Genomic DNA, 18,001 nt, shown 5'->3' on the forward strand with positions numbered 1-18,001 from the left:
GCTTGTGAGAACTAGGATCCAGAATTGGTTTGATAACAATGATATTATCTTTGATGGACAGCATGGATTTGCTAAAGGGAGGTCATATTTCAGTAATTACTTACTTATTTTAGTATCTACTTACTTACTTACTTATTACAATAAGGTGACTGCTTCCTTGGAGAGAGGAGAAGGATACACAGTAACATGCTTAGATTTTGCAAAGGCTTTTGATAGATTATCGCATGATAAGTTGATAGTCAAACTATAGCGGATCGGGTTGGATATTAGATTAGCGCATTGGATTGGAGACTGGCTATCTGATAGGTATCAACAAGTTGTGTATGTGGGAGCAATATCCAGGAAAAGGAAAGTTACTAGTGGTGTGCCCTCAGGGGTCTGTTTTAGGGCCATTACTGTTTAACTTGTATATTAATGATATTGGTGAAGATTTGGATGGAGATATTCAGTTATTTGCAGATGAGACAAAGTTGGGATGAACCATGAAGAGTAGAGAAGACACTGTGGCCTTGCAAGAAGACTTGAATAAATTGAGTGATTGGGGATGTGAGTTCAATGTTGCAAAATGTAAGGTTTTAAAATTTGGGAAACAAAGATGGGATGCAAAATTTATGCTTGATGACGGTATATTGTCGGAGGTGGAAGAAATAAGAGATCTGGGGATGATAGTGGATAAGGATATGAAATTTAGGGGACACATGGCAATATTGTGAAGACAACAGAAAGGCTTCGGGGAATGATATGGAAGACACTGACTTGTAGAAGTAGGGAGATTCTTGTTCCATTATATAAGGCTTTGATTAGGCCACACTGGACTATTGTGCCCAGATTTGGTCTCCTGGTTTTCAGAAGGATGAAGAGTTGTTGGAAAGGGTCCAGAAGTGACTGACTAAGGTAGTTTCCAACCTCTGGAATGTTGAGTATGAGGAAAGATTGAGAAGATGCAACTTGCAGAGTCTGATGGACAGGAGGAAGAGGGAAGACATGATAGAGTCCTACAAGTTAGTAAGGGGTTGTTATAGGATCAATGCTGGAGAGGTTCTACAGAAAATAGTGGGAGATCAGGGGAGAACCAGAGGTCATCTCTGGAAACTGTATAAAGAGGGTCTCTGAGTAGGGGAGCGAGAAGCAGGTTTTTTTTTTTCATGCAGAGTTGTGAATGATTGGAATGCCTTGCCTGAGAGTGTAGTGTGTGTGCAAAGAATTTGAGTGTGTTTAAAGCACGGTATGATGAGCTGCGTGTATGATAAAAGGACCTCCCAGATGAGTCTTTAACTCCATGGGGGGTCTTGGATAATAATAACTATACTATTTCTTGTCTATACTTAAGATATTTATTATTATACTTAAGTATAATAATCATCATCATATGTATCAAGGATTTAGGCCTAGCATGGCCTGTTCCGGACTTAGAAGTCATCGTTGAATCGTTTAAGAGGACGTCCTGGTTTTCTTTTTCCTAATGGGTTGTACTTTAAGGCTTGTTTTGGTAATGTTTCTGTTTTATTCTTTGAACGTGAAGTATAATAATAAATATCTTATATTATAAAATTCCTGTCTATACTTATCATACTTAAAAACAATAGCTATACTTGAGCTCATCCAATACTACATGCATAATGTCCTTAGCATAGACACTAAACAGGTGAGGAGAAAGTAGGCATCCTTGCCTAACTCTCCTTCCAACCTGAAGCCAATTAGTTAATCCAATGTCTGGATTAACTGATTGGCCTGAATTTCCTCAACATATTATCAACTTGATAATGTGTTGAGGAAAATCGTTATTATTTTCATTACTTCCCAGAGCTCCACATGCTGGACACAGTCAAAAGCTTGAGATTAGTCAATATGTCCCCAAAATAGCTTACTGTTAACCAGAAGCCTTACATATAACAAACAGTCGATTAACACATAATTTTTATCTTATATGTATTATATACTGTATTTTTACAATAAAGTAAGCTAGAGAAAAGAAGATGTTATTAAGAAATAACACTTTCACTTCATATGGAAGTGAAAATACATTTACATTACTGTACTGTATTGTATTTAATGATACCATAAGTTTACGTCATCTGTATACAAAATGAATCGTCTGTTTGTCAGTACCTACATCGATATTGTCTTATATAATACAAAACACTATACATGTTATACGTATTACTAACACTACACATCAAAAATGAAAAGATAATGTGAAAAAGAAATTCATATTTATTTCTTTACAGGTATAATGATTCATGCATTGATAACAAAGAAGCAATATACCGTATTTGCCAGCGTATAAGACGCACTTTTTTTCTTTGAAAATAGGTCTGAAAAACAGTGTGCATCTTATACACCGATACTCAGTTTTTTATTACTTTCATTTCTGGAAATTTTCTCTGTTCTGAGTTACGCATTTTTCTTTCTTGCTAACTTGCAGTGGATGAGAGCATTCTAGTTACGTAGAATTCGGTGGATGCGCTGTCATCGACGATCACAGCTGTGTTCCTATTTGTTTAAACTTTCCAACTGTTGTCGCGGCTGTTGTGAATTTTCTCTAAATTTCTTGTCAAATTATGGCTGAAAAACATTGGCATTGCTACAATATTGCATACAAGCTACGTGTGATTGCATATGCTAAGGAACATGGAAACAGGGTTGCAGAGAGGCATTTCGGGCCACCCCCAATTGAGAAAATGATAAGAACTACTTATTACTTTATATTTGAAATACTGTAAATTTATTATAATATTCAGTGATAAAGTTTTTTTCCTAAAAAATGTGTACAAAAAAAGAGGGTGCATCTTATACGCCGGCAAATACGGTAATTGCTTTACGGTAGCCTAGCATATACACTAATGAATGAATTGTTATAAAATATTTTATGCTAATTAAATTAAATTAATTAATTACTAACTTATTTTTATGCAGTTATGATTTAATACTGAATCTTTACATTTGCTTACATTTCTCTTGACTGTGAATGGTACCATGGATGGTCTGTAAGTGTTTGTGTGCATAAGTTTTGATAAATTTTGATAAATTTTAACTTTTTATAATAGTTTTCTGTATATTTTATGGTAATAAATTATAAAATACACTAGTATCTACATATATTTTATATACATATATTGTAAAATCTGTTGTGAAAGAAAAAATTAATAATTTGCTATGTTTAATTTTTGCAACCAATTTTCCGCAATTTTATATCTTTCAGTATTTCCAAATATTTAAAATGTAATGCGAAAATATTATGTGCTGAATATAATGTTATAAGAATTGCTGTAAAAGTGCATATAGGTCGACTTAATTGTAAAGCTTGGTAGGGATTAGTCAGATTAACAATGACAAATATCTGCCAAAGGTCGGGAGACTAAATGTTGTTAATGAAACGGGCAGCATTGATCTCATACTGCTATATGCTCATCCCAGAAAAGTAGACCATGAGAACAAAGGAATAAGTATGATATATAAGGAGCTTGTAGCTCTTAGCTCGCTCTCCTTTTCTTCTCCTTTTTTTGGCTTGCTTTTTCTCCAGTTGTCGTCAAGGCCTTTCCCTGTGATCGTCGGCAATTATCCCACAGTTGCCGGCTGTGTTCCCAATGTTGGCGTTTCCTAGTATCCAGCAGTATTGCTGTAACTGGCCGTTCTCCAGACCGTAGAGGGTCAATAGTCTCTGATCTGAGAACTTCCTATGTTGGCAGTATCTCGATGATGAAGGCTCTATAAATCTACCAGTGAAAGTCCTAGCAGCAAAAAGAAATTTTCCAGGAAAGAGATGGTCAAACCTGAGGTGGGTTGCTGTAAAGGTTTTGGGACAGTTCACGCTTGGTTATGTGAGTAAGCAACAGCTTTTGTATCTTTGTTAAAGTGTGTATCAGAATTGTGTGTGTTGCTTAAGTGTTTGTAAACAGGCGGTTTCTAATCAAAAGTATTGTGGGAAAATAATATGTGTATTTACGTATTTAGATATTGAATGTGTGTTTAATTGTAAGACGGGGAATAGTGCTAATAAGGAGTGTATGTAGCTAGACAAGATTTAACACTAAAGGATTAACAATGTCACAGGAAACTTCCTTATAAAGTAATTTAGTGATAAATACATTGTGAGCTTTATTGCATGAATTTTACATTCTAATGTGTGTTAAATGGTTGTATGGTTTAACCTCCCTACCGGCCAATGTGGATGAAATAGTGACACCAAATTGCACTTCTTATCCATGTTATTCAATGAGTTTTAGAGCTTCGTATCCAGATTTATCTCAATGTCTATAGACGTCGTGGCCGGTTGGGAGATTAACTTCTCAGTAACTCATGTCCTTTGTAGTTATTGTTTTAGAAAAACAATAAATGCTGTGTTTTTGTAATCACCTGGTCTGTTTTCCTTAGCCAATGCACTAGCACTACAAATTAAATTTGCGAACCTGCAGGCATAACAAATATTCAATCAAATTAGGTGGCACAGTTGAGAAAAAAAAAAAAAAATTTCTTAATTTGACTGTGCGAGAGAGGGAAACTGCTCATATTAGACTTACTTATATCACTAAGTTCGTCTAATAGCGGGGGGGGGGGGGGGGGGGCGACAGAAGTAGGTCACTAAAGGATTAACTTTGAGAGGCTTATGTTTAAAGTAGAGATAGTCTAAATATAGTGAGCTTGAATTGAATGAATAAAGTAAAATAAGGACAAGTTGAGATAAAAATAAAAGTTGTAAGTTATAAAACAAAAATAAGTTAAAAACAAAAAAAATAATAATAATAATAAAAATTACAATATATCATGATATATTATATTACATATATCATGAATGCATATTCATGACATACCTAACTTTGTCTTAATTTTTTCGATATTTCTAAGCTATGCAGTTCGTCTAATTTTTTAAAATTGTCGCATATCTCCAAAAATTTTTCCAATATATATTTATTGAAACAAATCCATGTATAAGTGAGACTTATTCAAACTTGTGTTGTTCAAGAGTCAACTGTATTTTTCAATGATCTGATCTCTTACCCTTATCTTTCCTAAAATCTGCTTGTTCCTCGGGCATCTCTGTCTCAACTTTTTGGCCTCAATCCAATTTAGAATGATCTTTATCAAAATCTTGCTTGCATGAGACATTAAACTAATAGTTCTATAGTTCTTGCAATCCTTCACATCTCCCTTGTTATGCAGTGGTATGAAAACTGATTTCTTCCAGTCTCTAGGCCATCGTCCTGTCTCCCATATCCTTGTCATCAATCTAAGAAACACTCTTATCTCTCCAATAACCTCTGCTGGGATTCCATCTGCACCCAAGGCCTTATTGCTATAAGCTATTTAACTGCTCTTTCAACCTCATGCCTAAGTGGAGGAGGTTCTAAATTCAAATTTTCCTTATCCTCTCTGTTGTACAGTTCCTCACAGTATTTTTTCCATCTGTTGTTGATTTCCAGTTCTTCTGTTTGTGCTGCTCCCTTCTTGTCTTTGATGATATTCAAATCTGAGTTTAAACTGGTGCTTTAGGTCACAAACTAAATGAAACATCCTTTTATAATTGTGCCTCCTCAGGAACTCTATCTCTTCACATTCATTATCATAAAAATTTTCCTTGTCTGACTTTTCTATGTAACTTCTATTTTTCAGTCCCTGTGTCTCTTTGCTTCTCCAAATGCCTTCTTTCAATTAGATCCCATGTTGAATCTGATATTCATGGATCTCTTGGTCTTCTAATTGGGACTAAATACTTCTTAACTGTATCCTGTATAATAATCTTGACTCCTTCCCAGAGAATTTCATGAGAGTTCTGCTCCCTAGTCTCCACTCTAACATCTAATCTAGTCTAGTAGGACAGACCTGACTTGGAGGATTTCGGAGTCTCTGCCTTACTTTGGTTGTTTCTTAGATGGTCTGTACCACAGTCTGCTCCAGGACAAGTATGCACATCAGAGATGTTTGTCTTCCACTGTTGTAGAGCCAGGATGTAATCAATCTGGTGTGCTAATCTATCAATGTTAGATGTCCAAGTACAGGTCCATCATGGGTATTTCTGGAAGCAGAATTTGGTAATAACTCATCTGTTAGCGTGGACAAATTCCAAGTCATTCACCACAGGTGTTACGTTCACCCAAATAAAAGATGCTACACTCAGGCCTAACTCTCATACTTTTCTCAATTTTGCATTAGATGAAAAATACATCCTTCCATGGTAGACAGTCCAAAACAGTCTATAAGTTTTCATAGAAGTCCTCACTCTCTTCATCAGGCCTATGTGGGGATGCATAAACTATCACAACTGATGCTTTGATAAGTTGAGCCTTAAGTCTGATATAAAGTATCCTGTCATTAACAGGATTATAACCAAGAAGGGCTCATGCCTAAACTGTCTTCAGTACCACAGCTACTTGACTTTGAGTCACCTCCTGAATAAACAACTTGCTTACCATCCTGTCTTTTGAAGTGACCTTATTCATTGCATTTGATCTCAGTAATTCCCAAGATGTCAATTTTATACCTTTCCATCTCTTTACAGACAATATCAAGAGTACCTATCTGTAGATCCCATACATTCCATGTGCCTATGTAAAGTTCACCTCTAAGATTAATCCCATACTTTGTGTACTCATTCACAATATCACTGACTTGTGTTGGAGATTGTAATATATTTCTCAAACAGGACACTCTGCTTAAACCAGGAGCATGACTCTGATTATTTTTCACAATAACCAATGTAGCAAGGGGTGTGCTATAAGGCATAACCATATTAGCCTTTTGGAGTGAAGTCACTGCAAGAAAAAAGCAGTGTTGGATCCTACTTCGTCTTAATTTATACCTTGGATCCGACTTGTTATTTACTATGATGTTCTTAACCTAAAAATAGTTGCTAGTTGGTTTTTAATTCAAATGTAGAGAAAATTTATATTTAAAGACTGCACCACTCTATATCTGAATTAGTTCAAGAATTGAAGAAAAATCAACCTTCAACTATCTCTCCTTAAAATATATACTGGCCGAGTATATTTGACTTACTTAATTTACCCGCTTTGGTTCGAGTATTTTATGAATGGTGCAGTAAAAGAGATTCAGGCAAAATACATCTTTTGATTAACAAAACAAACATTTAATTTTAAAATCACAAATTATACACTTAAGATCAAAATACTAAATAAGTTATTATAAACACTTTAGCCTTTCTGATAATAAAGTCATGCAAACTCAGACAATGGTAATTCTGTTATCTGTAATACAGTCTTCTCACAGTTGTTTAAGTTCTAAATGCAATAAAATCGCAGTAACACCAATTTAAAAGCAAACACCTTTAAATTTACACTTCAGCTAATTTCCGAAATAGTTACTGTTAGTATAGGGAAATTCTAGGATGAAACACTCTCACATCTCAGCATAGGAATATTAATGGTTGGAATGTTCTTACCGATAATCTTTTTTCTTCATTTACTTATACGTAAACACTTTTTATAACTGTAAGCACTTTAAACAGTAAACGGCACTCATTAAATAAATTCTTCTAAGAAATAACTGAATATATCCGTCACAATACACATAAACAAATGTTGTTGCATAAAGTACTACTGATCACTCATGAAATAAGGCAATACACAATAATTCCTTAACTTTAGGTCTTATATGCACAGTTGTTCATTCCTCCGGCATTCGATTAATTCTTTAGGCACTATAATTCTAAGCACAGCTAACGGTAAACCTGAATTTTACAGCCTCTACTATTCTAGTAACTCCGTGCTTTATTTCAAGATTCTGTGTGTCCTTGACAGGTCGGCCTTGAAAATAAATCTCAACTAAAATATCGCTAGTCATTCAGTAGTCACTCAGCTATCTTCCGTTGCTTTATTTGTTATTCAGAAACTTTTATTAGCTAACTGCTTCTCAACTTGTAGACTTTATTTAGTTGCTTGGGTGACCTGCCGACTCGCTATTATCGGCCCGATTCTAACCTAATGCCAATCCCTCTCTAATAAATCTCTAATGCTTTTTTCTCCTAATTCGCGTTCCTTCTTTTTATATTCATTCTTTCCGCCTAAATTCTTCTTGTGATTTCTTTCTAAACTCTTTTCAATAAACCTCACGTGGTGTTCCAAAATGTGCTCGCTCACTTACATGCATCTCCATGACAACAAAACAAAACATAAATAAAATTGAGCTATTACATAACGTTAAACTTTCACAAACAGGAATAGAGAATATTTACATTTCAAATAATGCGCAGTTAAATTATCAAATACAAGTTCTTATAATATTAACATAGTAATGAATAAAATAGCTTAATAATATTTAATACAGTCTTATCACTATTAATACATATCTTTGATTAAATAATTAAATATTAGATAAAATTAAAGGTAGTTATATGAATATTAAATTGTAAAATAAGTTGTTTACATTAAATAATATTTACACAAATCTTGCTTGGTATATGGTATATTATGTTAAATGTGAATGAAAAAAAAAAAACAACAAAAATATACAAAACAATTTCATTCACAGTTTAACAGCAGTAGGGTTGCAGATGTCCATTCCACATATCTGGAAGGTTATGGTCCCACTTCATCTCACTTTGGCCAGGTGGGTTGGGACTTCAGCCTACTAGGTGAAGCAAATACCTAGGCGAGAAAGCAGACTCTCACTATATAAGATGAAATAAAATAGCAAAATAGGAAGGGGGGCAGGAGACACTATGCAAATTCTGTACTGCAACTCTCACATTTGCATGCATGTGTGGCTGAAACTGGTTATACTTAGCTACCAGTGCTGACTTCCACAAGCATTTGTTGTGAGAATCATAATGGGAAAGACGCATGATTTAGATGCATTTGACAGAGAGCAGATCATAGGTGCCCAACAGATGGGCACCTATGATCAGCCTAACAGATCTCCAAAATTGTAAATGAACTTGGATTTTGCTGTATGATAGTTTCAAAAGTGTTCCAAGAAAATGAAAATTCTGGCAAAAAAAAAAGCATCCAGACAAACTGCAAAGGGCAACTAGCCTGGAATGATCTTGGACTTCGCCATCTGACTTGCATTGTATGGACCAATAGGGACTGGACATTATCTCAAATCACCTCCCATCTGAACAAAAGTTCCAGCTGGAAAGTCAGTGCAACAACCATGCAACATTCACTTCAATGTCTCAGCTTCACGAGCCACTACCGACCTATGAGAGTGAGTCCCAATTTTAATGGCATGACACTGGGCTGAATGGCTTGCCTGAGCTAAAGAACATTGAAACTGGACAATTTAAAATTGGCGATGTGTAACCTGGAGTGATGAATCACAATTTAAACTTCATAGCACCAATGAGACTGAGGATATGCACCAACCCCATGAAGCCATGGATCCTGCAATGTCAGGTCAGAACTGTACAAGCTGGTCATAGCTCGGTGATGACCTGGGGAGTCTTCAGTTGGACGTCTTTGGGACCTTTTGTTATGTTAATAATGACTCTCGATGAATCCCAGTACGTGGAATTCATTGCGGACCATTTACACCAATTTATGTCTATTATGGATCCCAACGGATCTGGAAAAGGCATATTACAGGTGCCAAGAGAAAAACTTTTCAGAATGCTACACTTATATGGTGTAAACTGGATCAAATTCCAGATAATTGGAATAGAGCTCTTCATGGGTACAATGAGAGCTCTATTCCAATTAACTAGAATTTGATCCACTGACCAGGCTTTCTGAATTGTACAGTGTAGCCACTGTAAACTGTTATACCTCATATTTCAGCATTTCTGGTCCAATATCATCTGCTCCAGCTGCTTTTCCACATTTCAAGTTTTTGATCTCTTTTTCTACTTCAAGTACTGATATGTAGTCTTGATTGCATTCCTGTTGAGTGTTATCTACTATTATGCTGTCACTGCCTGTTTCATTTAGCAATCATTCAAAATAACTACAACAGACACGAAGAATATCATTGTCTTCACGTGTCATCTTTATCATCTCTGATTCCTTTCACCATACTCTTTCCTCCATTTCAAAGCTTTTTCAATAGTCTCCAAAATATTTTGCCATCTTCCTGATATTTATCTTCTATGTTCTTACCAAAGTTTTCCCATGACTTTTGTTTAGCTAGTTTTACATAGTACTTTGCTTTCTTACATTTTTCTCTGTATTCTCTATGAGCATAAGCTGACTTACTTGCCAGGAACTTTTGATACACTTTCTTCTTTCCTTGACTGCCTCTAACTTCCTGAGTCCACCATGGAGTTCTGATTCTTCTATCCTTGCAGACAACCTTGCTATATACCTCTCTGGCTGAATCAATCAATGTTTTCTTCAGGATTCAGCATAGAACCTCCAAAGTTTGGTTCTTGTTTTCAAGCTCTTATTTTTTTCTTGAATGTTGTTTGTGCAATTTAATCTACAGTTCACCCCTGAAAGCTGCTCAGCTCTGATTTGGTTTAAAACTTTCTTACACACTTGTCTTTTCAATATGATATTCAATTTTATCCTGCTCAAAACTAAATGGTGATCACTTCCAATTTCAAATGTGCCCAATTCCACAGACCAGATATTATGTTTGTTACTCTCTGCTCTAATCTCTCAATTGTCTCTTGTGTTTTCATCTTCTCTGAATCCAGATGACCATACCTGAGCACAATAGCTAATATCGTGGTCTTTCCAAAGCCTTGTACAGAGGAAGAATAACTTTTATTCCTACAAATGTGTTCTCTTCAACATTGCAGTTATTGAGTGGTCTAACTACCTCAACCATGTGGTCCCTAAACTTTAACTCTGTCTACTATCACTCCCAGTCACTGAGCACTTGTAGCAAATTATCCTTCATATAACACTAACTGCAATGTCCTCACTCCAAAATCATAACCTGGCAGTTTAACAACAGACAGATGACAGTGAACTAAATTCACTGACATCCTGTAGAATCAGTTTTTTTTTTTTTTTTTCAGATCAACCTCCATCAACCAACCAATCAACTGTAAGGATTCTCTATCAGAAACTCTCTTATCACTCTTTCTTACCACCCTACATAAGATATTTAACAATATGTCATCAACAAAAACTATAATATCTTCTAGACTAACTCCAATATCATTAATATACAAGTTAAACAACAATGACCAAGTATAGAATCCTGTTGTACTCCACTGGTTGCTCTCCTTGTCACTCAGCCATTCTTCTATTAATGTCACAACCTATTTTGCTTAACTAACCCCTTGAGTTTATAGAACAACCTGCTGTGTGGAATCCTATCAAATGCCTTGGAAAAATCAAACTAAATGTGCTGTAATATATCTATTCCATTTATCCATTTCTGCAGTCACTCTATTATAAAATGTGAGAAAACTTCTAAATAAAACTTACCCTTAACAAAGCCATGCTGTCCTTTAATCCTCCATAGAAAGGATTACGGTCCCACTACAAATATCGTACAGTTCTAAGGGTTTTTTCAATTATCACAAAGAATTTCAAAATATGCGAGCATATTTAAACAGTACTCAATGCACACATTTTCCTCTTTCTAAGAAATAAATAATTCATTTTACTTACCTTGTTGTAGCCTGTAACTTTCTGGTTTTCTTCCATAATAGCAAGCTTTAAAAGTGGAGGGACTTCCCTACAGGAGTTAAAAGGATACATATGAACAAAAAAATATTCTGAACATCAAAATATACTTCTGTTATATATTTTAAATATTTTACAATTCACAATTAACCACTATATGTTTTTTTTCTTAACAGTAGTTCAAGATAAAAAGATCACTATAATTGTAGATGTGGTCAACTCTCACTATTAAGTATATATTACTAAAATGAACTTGCTCATTATAACTAATTACCAAAGTTTCATAAGCACAATATCCTTCTAAAGAAAATTCAGTATAGCAAACTATAATAACAAACTATTTCTGTGGTTCCTATGAATTTACTATAGTGAGAGCTGTCTATATGTTGAAGGCTGGTATAAAATAAAATAAAAATTTATTAAGGCTGCATTTAGATATCTTCATGCTACAATTTTCAGAAATACTTATGAGAAAATCTACTGCTATTCTTCTAAAGAATAACATTAAAGGTAATAAACTAAACAAAAAGAACAGTTGGTGCACCTGAAGGTAATGCTAAAATAAACATTCTGTTTTTTTCACACATTTTTAGATGTTTGGAATAAGATAGAATATTACAGACTATCAGATGAACAGCAACCATAAAGTAAAAATTCAATTAAAATATGCTGTCACTACATTCAGGCAATACACTTTACCAGAAAAGACCAGACGATTCAAGAGCAAAAGGAAATGGCTTTCTTGTAAACAAACAAATTTCAAATAGAATAACCACTACAAAAGTTTATCTAATAGAGTGGCTTTTGCCAAATTAAAAATTAATGACAGAACATATATCAAAATAATAGGTTTATAGCCCAACAAGCGAAAGTGATGATGACGAAATGGAAATATTTTATGATGTCAAAAAAGCAGTAGATGAAAATAAGTGTCAATATACAATAGTAATCGGAGATTTTAATTCAAAATTGAGAATTAAGAGAGATGATAATGAAATGTGTAAGGAAATATGGATCAGGCTTTCAAAATGAAAGGGGGAGACATGATGATCAACTTTTTGCAAATGACTAACTTCAAAGCTATGAATACCTTCTTCAAGAAGAGACACAACAGAAAATGGACTTGGCTGAGCCCAAATGGGACAACAAAAAATTAAATAGATTTCATACTGTCTTCAAGCACTCATATTTTCAGGGATGTTAGTGTTTTAAACCATATTGGCATCACCTCTGATCACAGAATGGTGAGAGGGGAAAATAAAAATACCAGTGTAAGCTGAGTGAGTTGTATCACAAAAAAGGAAAAATATTATCAAAGCTGAAACATTTCACACAAACAGGTGTTAGATCTTGACTGAAGACCTTCTCATCAAAAAGGATCATTCATTCAAGATTTAACAGGAATACAATACTGACCAAGAAATACTTCTACTATTAGTGAAGAAAACAAATTGTAAAAAGAGAACATATTTGAATTACCTTAAAGGAAGTAATAAGGAGAAGAATTCTGTCTGTCTAAATAGAAATTTTGTTGTTTAAAAGCATTAGTGATTAAATATAAAGAGCCAACAGGCTTCATTTCGGCGATATAAACATTAATTAATATACCCTTAATTTAATTACTGATTAAATTATACTCTATCCAAAATGTATGTCAACATACTAACAAAGGTCACATGCGAGTTACCTAGGATAACATAATGTCCAAGGCAAAAGCATTCGTGGAAAGCAAATCAAACTCGCATTCTACAAAAAGAGTGCTCTTCGAGGAGAAGAATTGTGACGTGATAACGTGAGGGCGAATAGGAAGGTGCCATGAGAAATTTCTGTAACCAAAAGAGGGCGCGACAATGGAGACTAAATGCAGGTTCATGCAGGTTTAACCCCCGTTTTTTCTGTTCCCGTTCTCATTCGGAGCTACGATGCTGATCAGTGGAAGGAAGCTCCACGATGACCGACAGCAGGCCTTTCCCTGTTGCTGACTAACTAGTATCGGGCAAGCTGTACGCGAGAAATGTAAAAAGAGAACATATTTGAATTACCTTAAAGGAAGTAATAAGGAGAAGAATTTTGAATGTTGGTGGATGGCATCAGCCATCCATCAACATGAGACAGCAGAAGGATCCCTCTGGAAAGTGGTCAGGCTAACGACATTAACCAGCGAGACAAGCATCTTCCCAGCAGAATGCAGAAAATGGCTATGCGTGATGAGCAACGTAAACCGCTGAAGCAGAAAGGTATCTAAGGACAAAGGATGGATGAAAGAGATACCGGTAACCTCAAGTGACGGTGGTAACATACAGAAATTTTTTATTCAATTAACAACAGAGGAAAGAGTGAACGAGAATTTTGTTGGATAGGAAGATGGACAATTACTTAAGAGAACTTATGAGTGATTAATGTGTTTAGTGATTTATTAGTTCCATTGAACTAGTAGTCTGAAGATTTAAGATTTTGTGTGAGACCTAATTAATGTGGAGGGGCCTATGTTGGCAATTGATGTTAGGAATTATGAACTTGTATTTTATGCTAAGTGTGTATTTATTTATTTTACCTGAGGATAAGAGTTGTATGTTCATTAATTAGTGTTCTTTCATTTTTGTCAATTGATTTAGTAATGATAATGTTATATGCTTTTGATATGCCAAACTTATTTGTAAACTCATTAGATATTTAATAAACATGTTTTGCTATGTAAGCCTGAGCATGAGACTAATTTTACAACTCATAAAAGTTTGAACCTATGCATAAGGGGAAGATAAGGGAATTTAGAGCAATAAGGCTATGACTGCAAGCTAAGATTTCTACAGATGCTTTAAACTGTTAACAATATTAGGTAGCTCTAGAACTCTGGAAGGTTTCTCTGAGGCAAGAATTCTTCTGTCCTAGAACTCTGACTGGCGCAGCTTAAACAAACAAATTTTGTCAGAGTTCGAAAAGGAAATGATCCCAGAGAGATAGATTAGAGATCTCAGTCTTAGTTGGCATAAAAGGGAATAATAGAAGCATAGTTTATAAGAAAAAAGGAACGACGTAACACAGGGATACCTTCAAAGTATCAGTGGAAAAGAAACTTAAAGAAAATATACAAATTATACCAAATACTGGAATAAGTATTGACCAGGAAGAAGAAAAAATAAGAAACATTCTTATTGAATACACACAAAATTTAAAAGAAAACAAAAAGGAGCTGGACCAAGAAACTATCAGAAAAAACAATAAATATTATTGAAAAGAGAAAATAATTCATTGCAGAAGGGAAAAGAGGAACTATTGAAATAACAGTAATAAGGTTATAAGTAATGAGTAATAACAGTAATAATAAATAAGTGAATAAGGATAAACATAAAAGAAGATATTAAGAAAAGTGAGGATGATATGATCCAAAAAAAAACCACTGATGAAAATGGAAACCTCAGAATTCTAAGATATAATGTTTCATTTGGAAGAAAGAATATTATAGCTCTTGAAGACCAAAATGAAAGAAAATTATTTAGCAAACAAGAAATCACAGAAGAAGCAAAACATTTCTACATGAATCTGCATAAAAGTGAAGATAGAAAGAAAATTTCAGAATCAACAGGAAAAAAAAAAAGTAGATTATGACAATACCTCCATTAGAAATCTTTGAAACTGAAAAAAAAAACATTCAAACAAATGAAAAACAATAGAGCTTCTGGGGAGGATGGTTTAATAATAGAAATGATTCATGAAGATGAGGATATAAGAAGAATTGAAAATCCTCTTCAATAGATCCATCAGAAAAAGGAGAAACACTCCAAATATGGAATAATGCAAACATTACTTTACTGCATAAAAAAATAAGCAAATTAAAACTAGAAAACTACAGAACTATTAGTTTGTTATCCTACATTTATAAGCTTTTCACTAGAATTATAACCAATAGATTAGAAACAAGACTTGATTCAATACAACCTTCTGAACAAGCTGGTTTCAGAAAGAACTTCAGTACACCAAATCATATTCAATCAATAAGCCTGCTTAATGAAAAATGCAATGAATACAACCTTACTCTTCACATGGCCTTCATAGATTTCAAAAAAGCTTTTGATTGCATAAAAGTATCATCCACAATAGAAGCTCTTAGAGATAACGACACTGAAAAACAATTTAGTAACATAATAAAATATATTTATGGAAATGCTACATCAAATATCATTCTTAATGAAATAAGCAAAAAATTTCACATAAATCAAGGAATAAGGCAAGGAGACACCATTTCTCGCAAACTCTTCACATTAACACTGGGACATGTAATTTTCAAATCTGACAAACCAACCCAACTCAACATCACCAGAGTTAAAGATCGGTACTATCAACATAAGAAGCCTGAATGGCAAAGAAATGGAGCCAGCTAAGGAATTAGATAAGTAACAGATCGACATAATAGAGGTGACTGAAACAAAAAAGACAAAAACTGGTGAGATCTTTCTGAGCAATAAATACAAAATGTTATATTGAGGCAATGACAATCAAGGAAAAGAAGGAGTAGTCATTGTATTCAACACTAAATACGAGGCTAATCTTCTTGAATGGCAGGCAGTCTCAAGTAGAGTGATGGGAGCAAATATCAGAATGGGGAATTAGACAATGAGACTTATTTGTGCCTATGGTCCCACAGAAGGTTCTACTAAGGTAAACGTGGAGGAATTTTTTGAGGCTTTAGAAAAAGCAACTGACACAATGAAAAAGGAAAAGTGAGTCCTTGTTGGGGATCTAAATAGCAAAGTAGGAAATGATTGTCAGACATACAAAAATATATTGGGAAAATTTGGAGAAAAGACCAAAGCTAATAATAATTGCAAATATTTGTTGGATTTCTGCTCAGGACATGGACTGGTAATTGCTAACACCATTTCCAACATAAAAATGTGCACAAATTCAGATGGAGAGAAGAGGCAAGAAATAAGAAAAGTCTCATTGACTGTGTTATTGTTGATAGTGATGTTTTCTCCCTTGTGCAGGACACCAAAGTGAACACAGGATTTAAAATTGGAAGTGATCACTATTTAGCCTTGAGCAGGATAAAATTGAATTTCATATTGAAAAGAATAACATGTAAGAGAGTTTTAAAGCGAATAAAAGTTGAGCAGCTGCCAGATGTGAACTGTAGACTAAAATACACAAAGATTATTGAAGAAAAAATTAAACAGTTTGAGAACAGGAGCCAAACTTTAGAGATTCAGTGGCAAGCCTTGAAGAAAAACCTTCATTGATTCAGCCAGAGAGGCATGTGGTGAGGATGTCTGCAAGGATAGAAAAATCAGAACTCCATGGTGGACACAGGAAGTTAAAGAGGCAGTGAAGGAAAAGAAGAAAGCATATCAAAAGTTCCTGGCAAATAAGTCAGCTTGTGCTCTTAGAGAATACAGAGACAAATGTAAGAAAGCTAAACACTGTGTAAAACTAGCTAAACAAAAGTCATGGGAGGACTTTGGCAAGAACATAGAAAATAAATATCAAGAAGGTGGCAAAATATTTTGGAGGTTATTGAAGAAGCTCGGAAATGAAGGAAAGAGTACTATAAAAGGAGTTAGAGATGATAAAGGTGACATGAAAACGGGAGAAAAAGATATCCTTGAAGTATGGAGTAATTACTTCGAAAAATTGCTAAATGAAACAAGCAGTGATAGCACAGTGGTAAAAAACATTCAACAGGCATGCAGTCAGGAATACATATCCATACTTGAAGTAGAAAAAGCAATCAGAGGCTTAAAATGTGGAAAGGCAGCAGGAGTAGATAATATTTGACCAGTAAGGCTGAAGTATGGTGGTATAAAAGTCTTGCACTGGCTGCACTGCATAGTTCAGAAGGCCTGGACAGAGGGACAAATTCCCGATGATTGGAGTACAGCTCTCATAGTACCCATATATAAAAAGGGAAATACTGAATGTGAGAATTACAGAGGTATTTCCCTACTGAGTGTTCCTGGTAAGATATATGCATGTAAACTTGAGAAACGGTTGAGAAGAATTGTAGAATGAAAGCTTGGTGAAGAACATGCTGGATTCCAGCCAAATAGAGGCTGTCAGGATCAGATCTTCACTTTACGACAAATAGTGGAGAAATCATGGGAAAATAACAAAGATCTCTATTTGAGTTTTGGATCTGGAGAAGGCATATGACAAGGTGCCAAGAGAGAAGCTATTCACTACGCTACAGTTATATGGTGTCAATGGAGCATTATATTAAGCAATACTTAGTCTTTATTTGAGTTGTAAGCAAGCAGTTAGAATTGAAGGAAGTACAGGAAGATGGTTTAATGTTAAATCTAGTGTGAAACAAAGATGTACATTATCCCCTCTGTTATTCATTATCTATATGGATCACATTATGAAGGAAAGTGGTATTAAACATGATATCAGAATTGGAGATGTTAAAGTCTGCAAGATTCCTTGACTAAATTGAATAACTGTTGTAATAGATATGGTATGAAGGTCAGCAATAA

The 18,001-nt window shown here is 34.6% G+C and overlaps 1 protein-coding gene across 1 annotated transcript in view; it reads right to left on the minus strand.

The window, feature by feature from the left end:
• Positions 1-18,001, minus strand: part of LOC150097913 (TBCC domain-containing protein 1-like) — a 349,586-nt gene that overhangs the window by 171,402 nt on the left and 160,183 nt on the right. Inside the window, exon 9 of the mRNA XM_090406629.1 lies at positions 11,517-11,583. Coding sequence (XP_090262755.1) covers positions 11,517-11,583 — 67 coding nt within the window. The remainder of the gene's footprint in view (positions 1-11,516; positions 11,584-18,001) is intronic.

Source organism: Typopeltis vanoorti, chromosome 16 (assembly GCF_054136105.1).
Source record: "Typopeltis vanoorti isolate ZY-2024b chromosome 16, IOZ_Tvanoo_1.0, whole genome shotgun sequence".
Taxonomy (NCBI): Eukaryota; Metazoa; Arthropoda; class Arachnida; order Uropygi; family Thelyphonidae; genus Typopeltis; species Typopeltis vanoorti.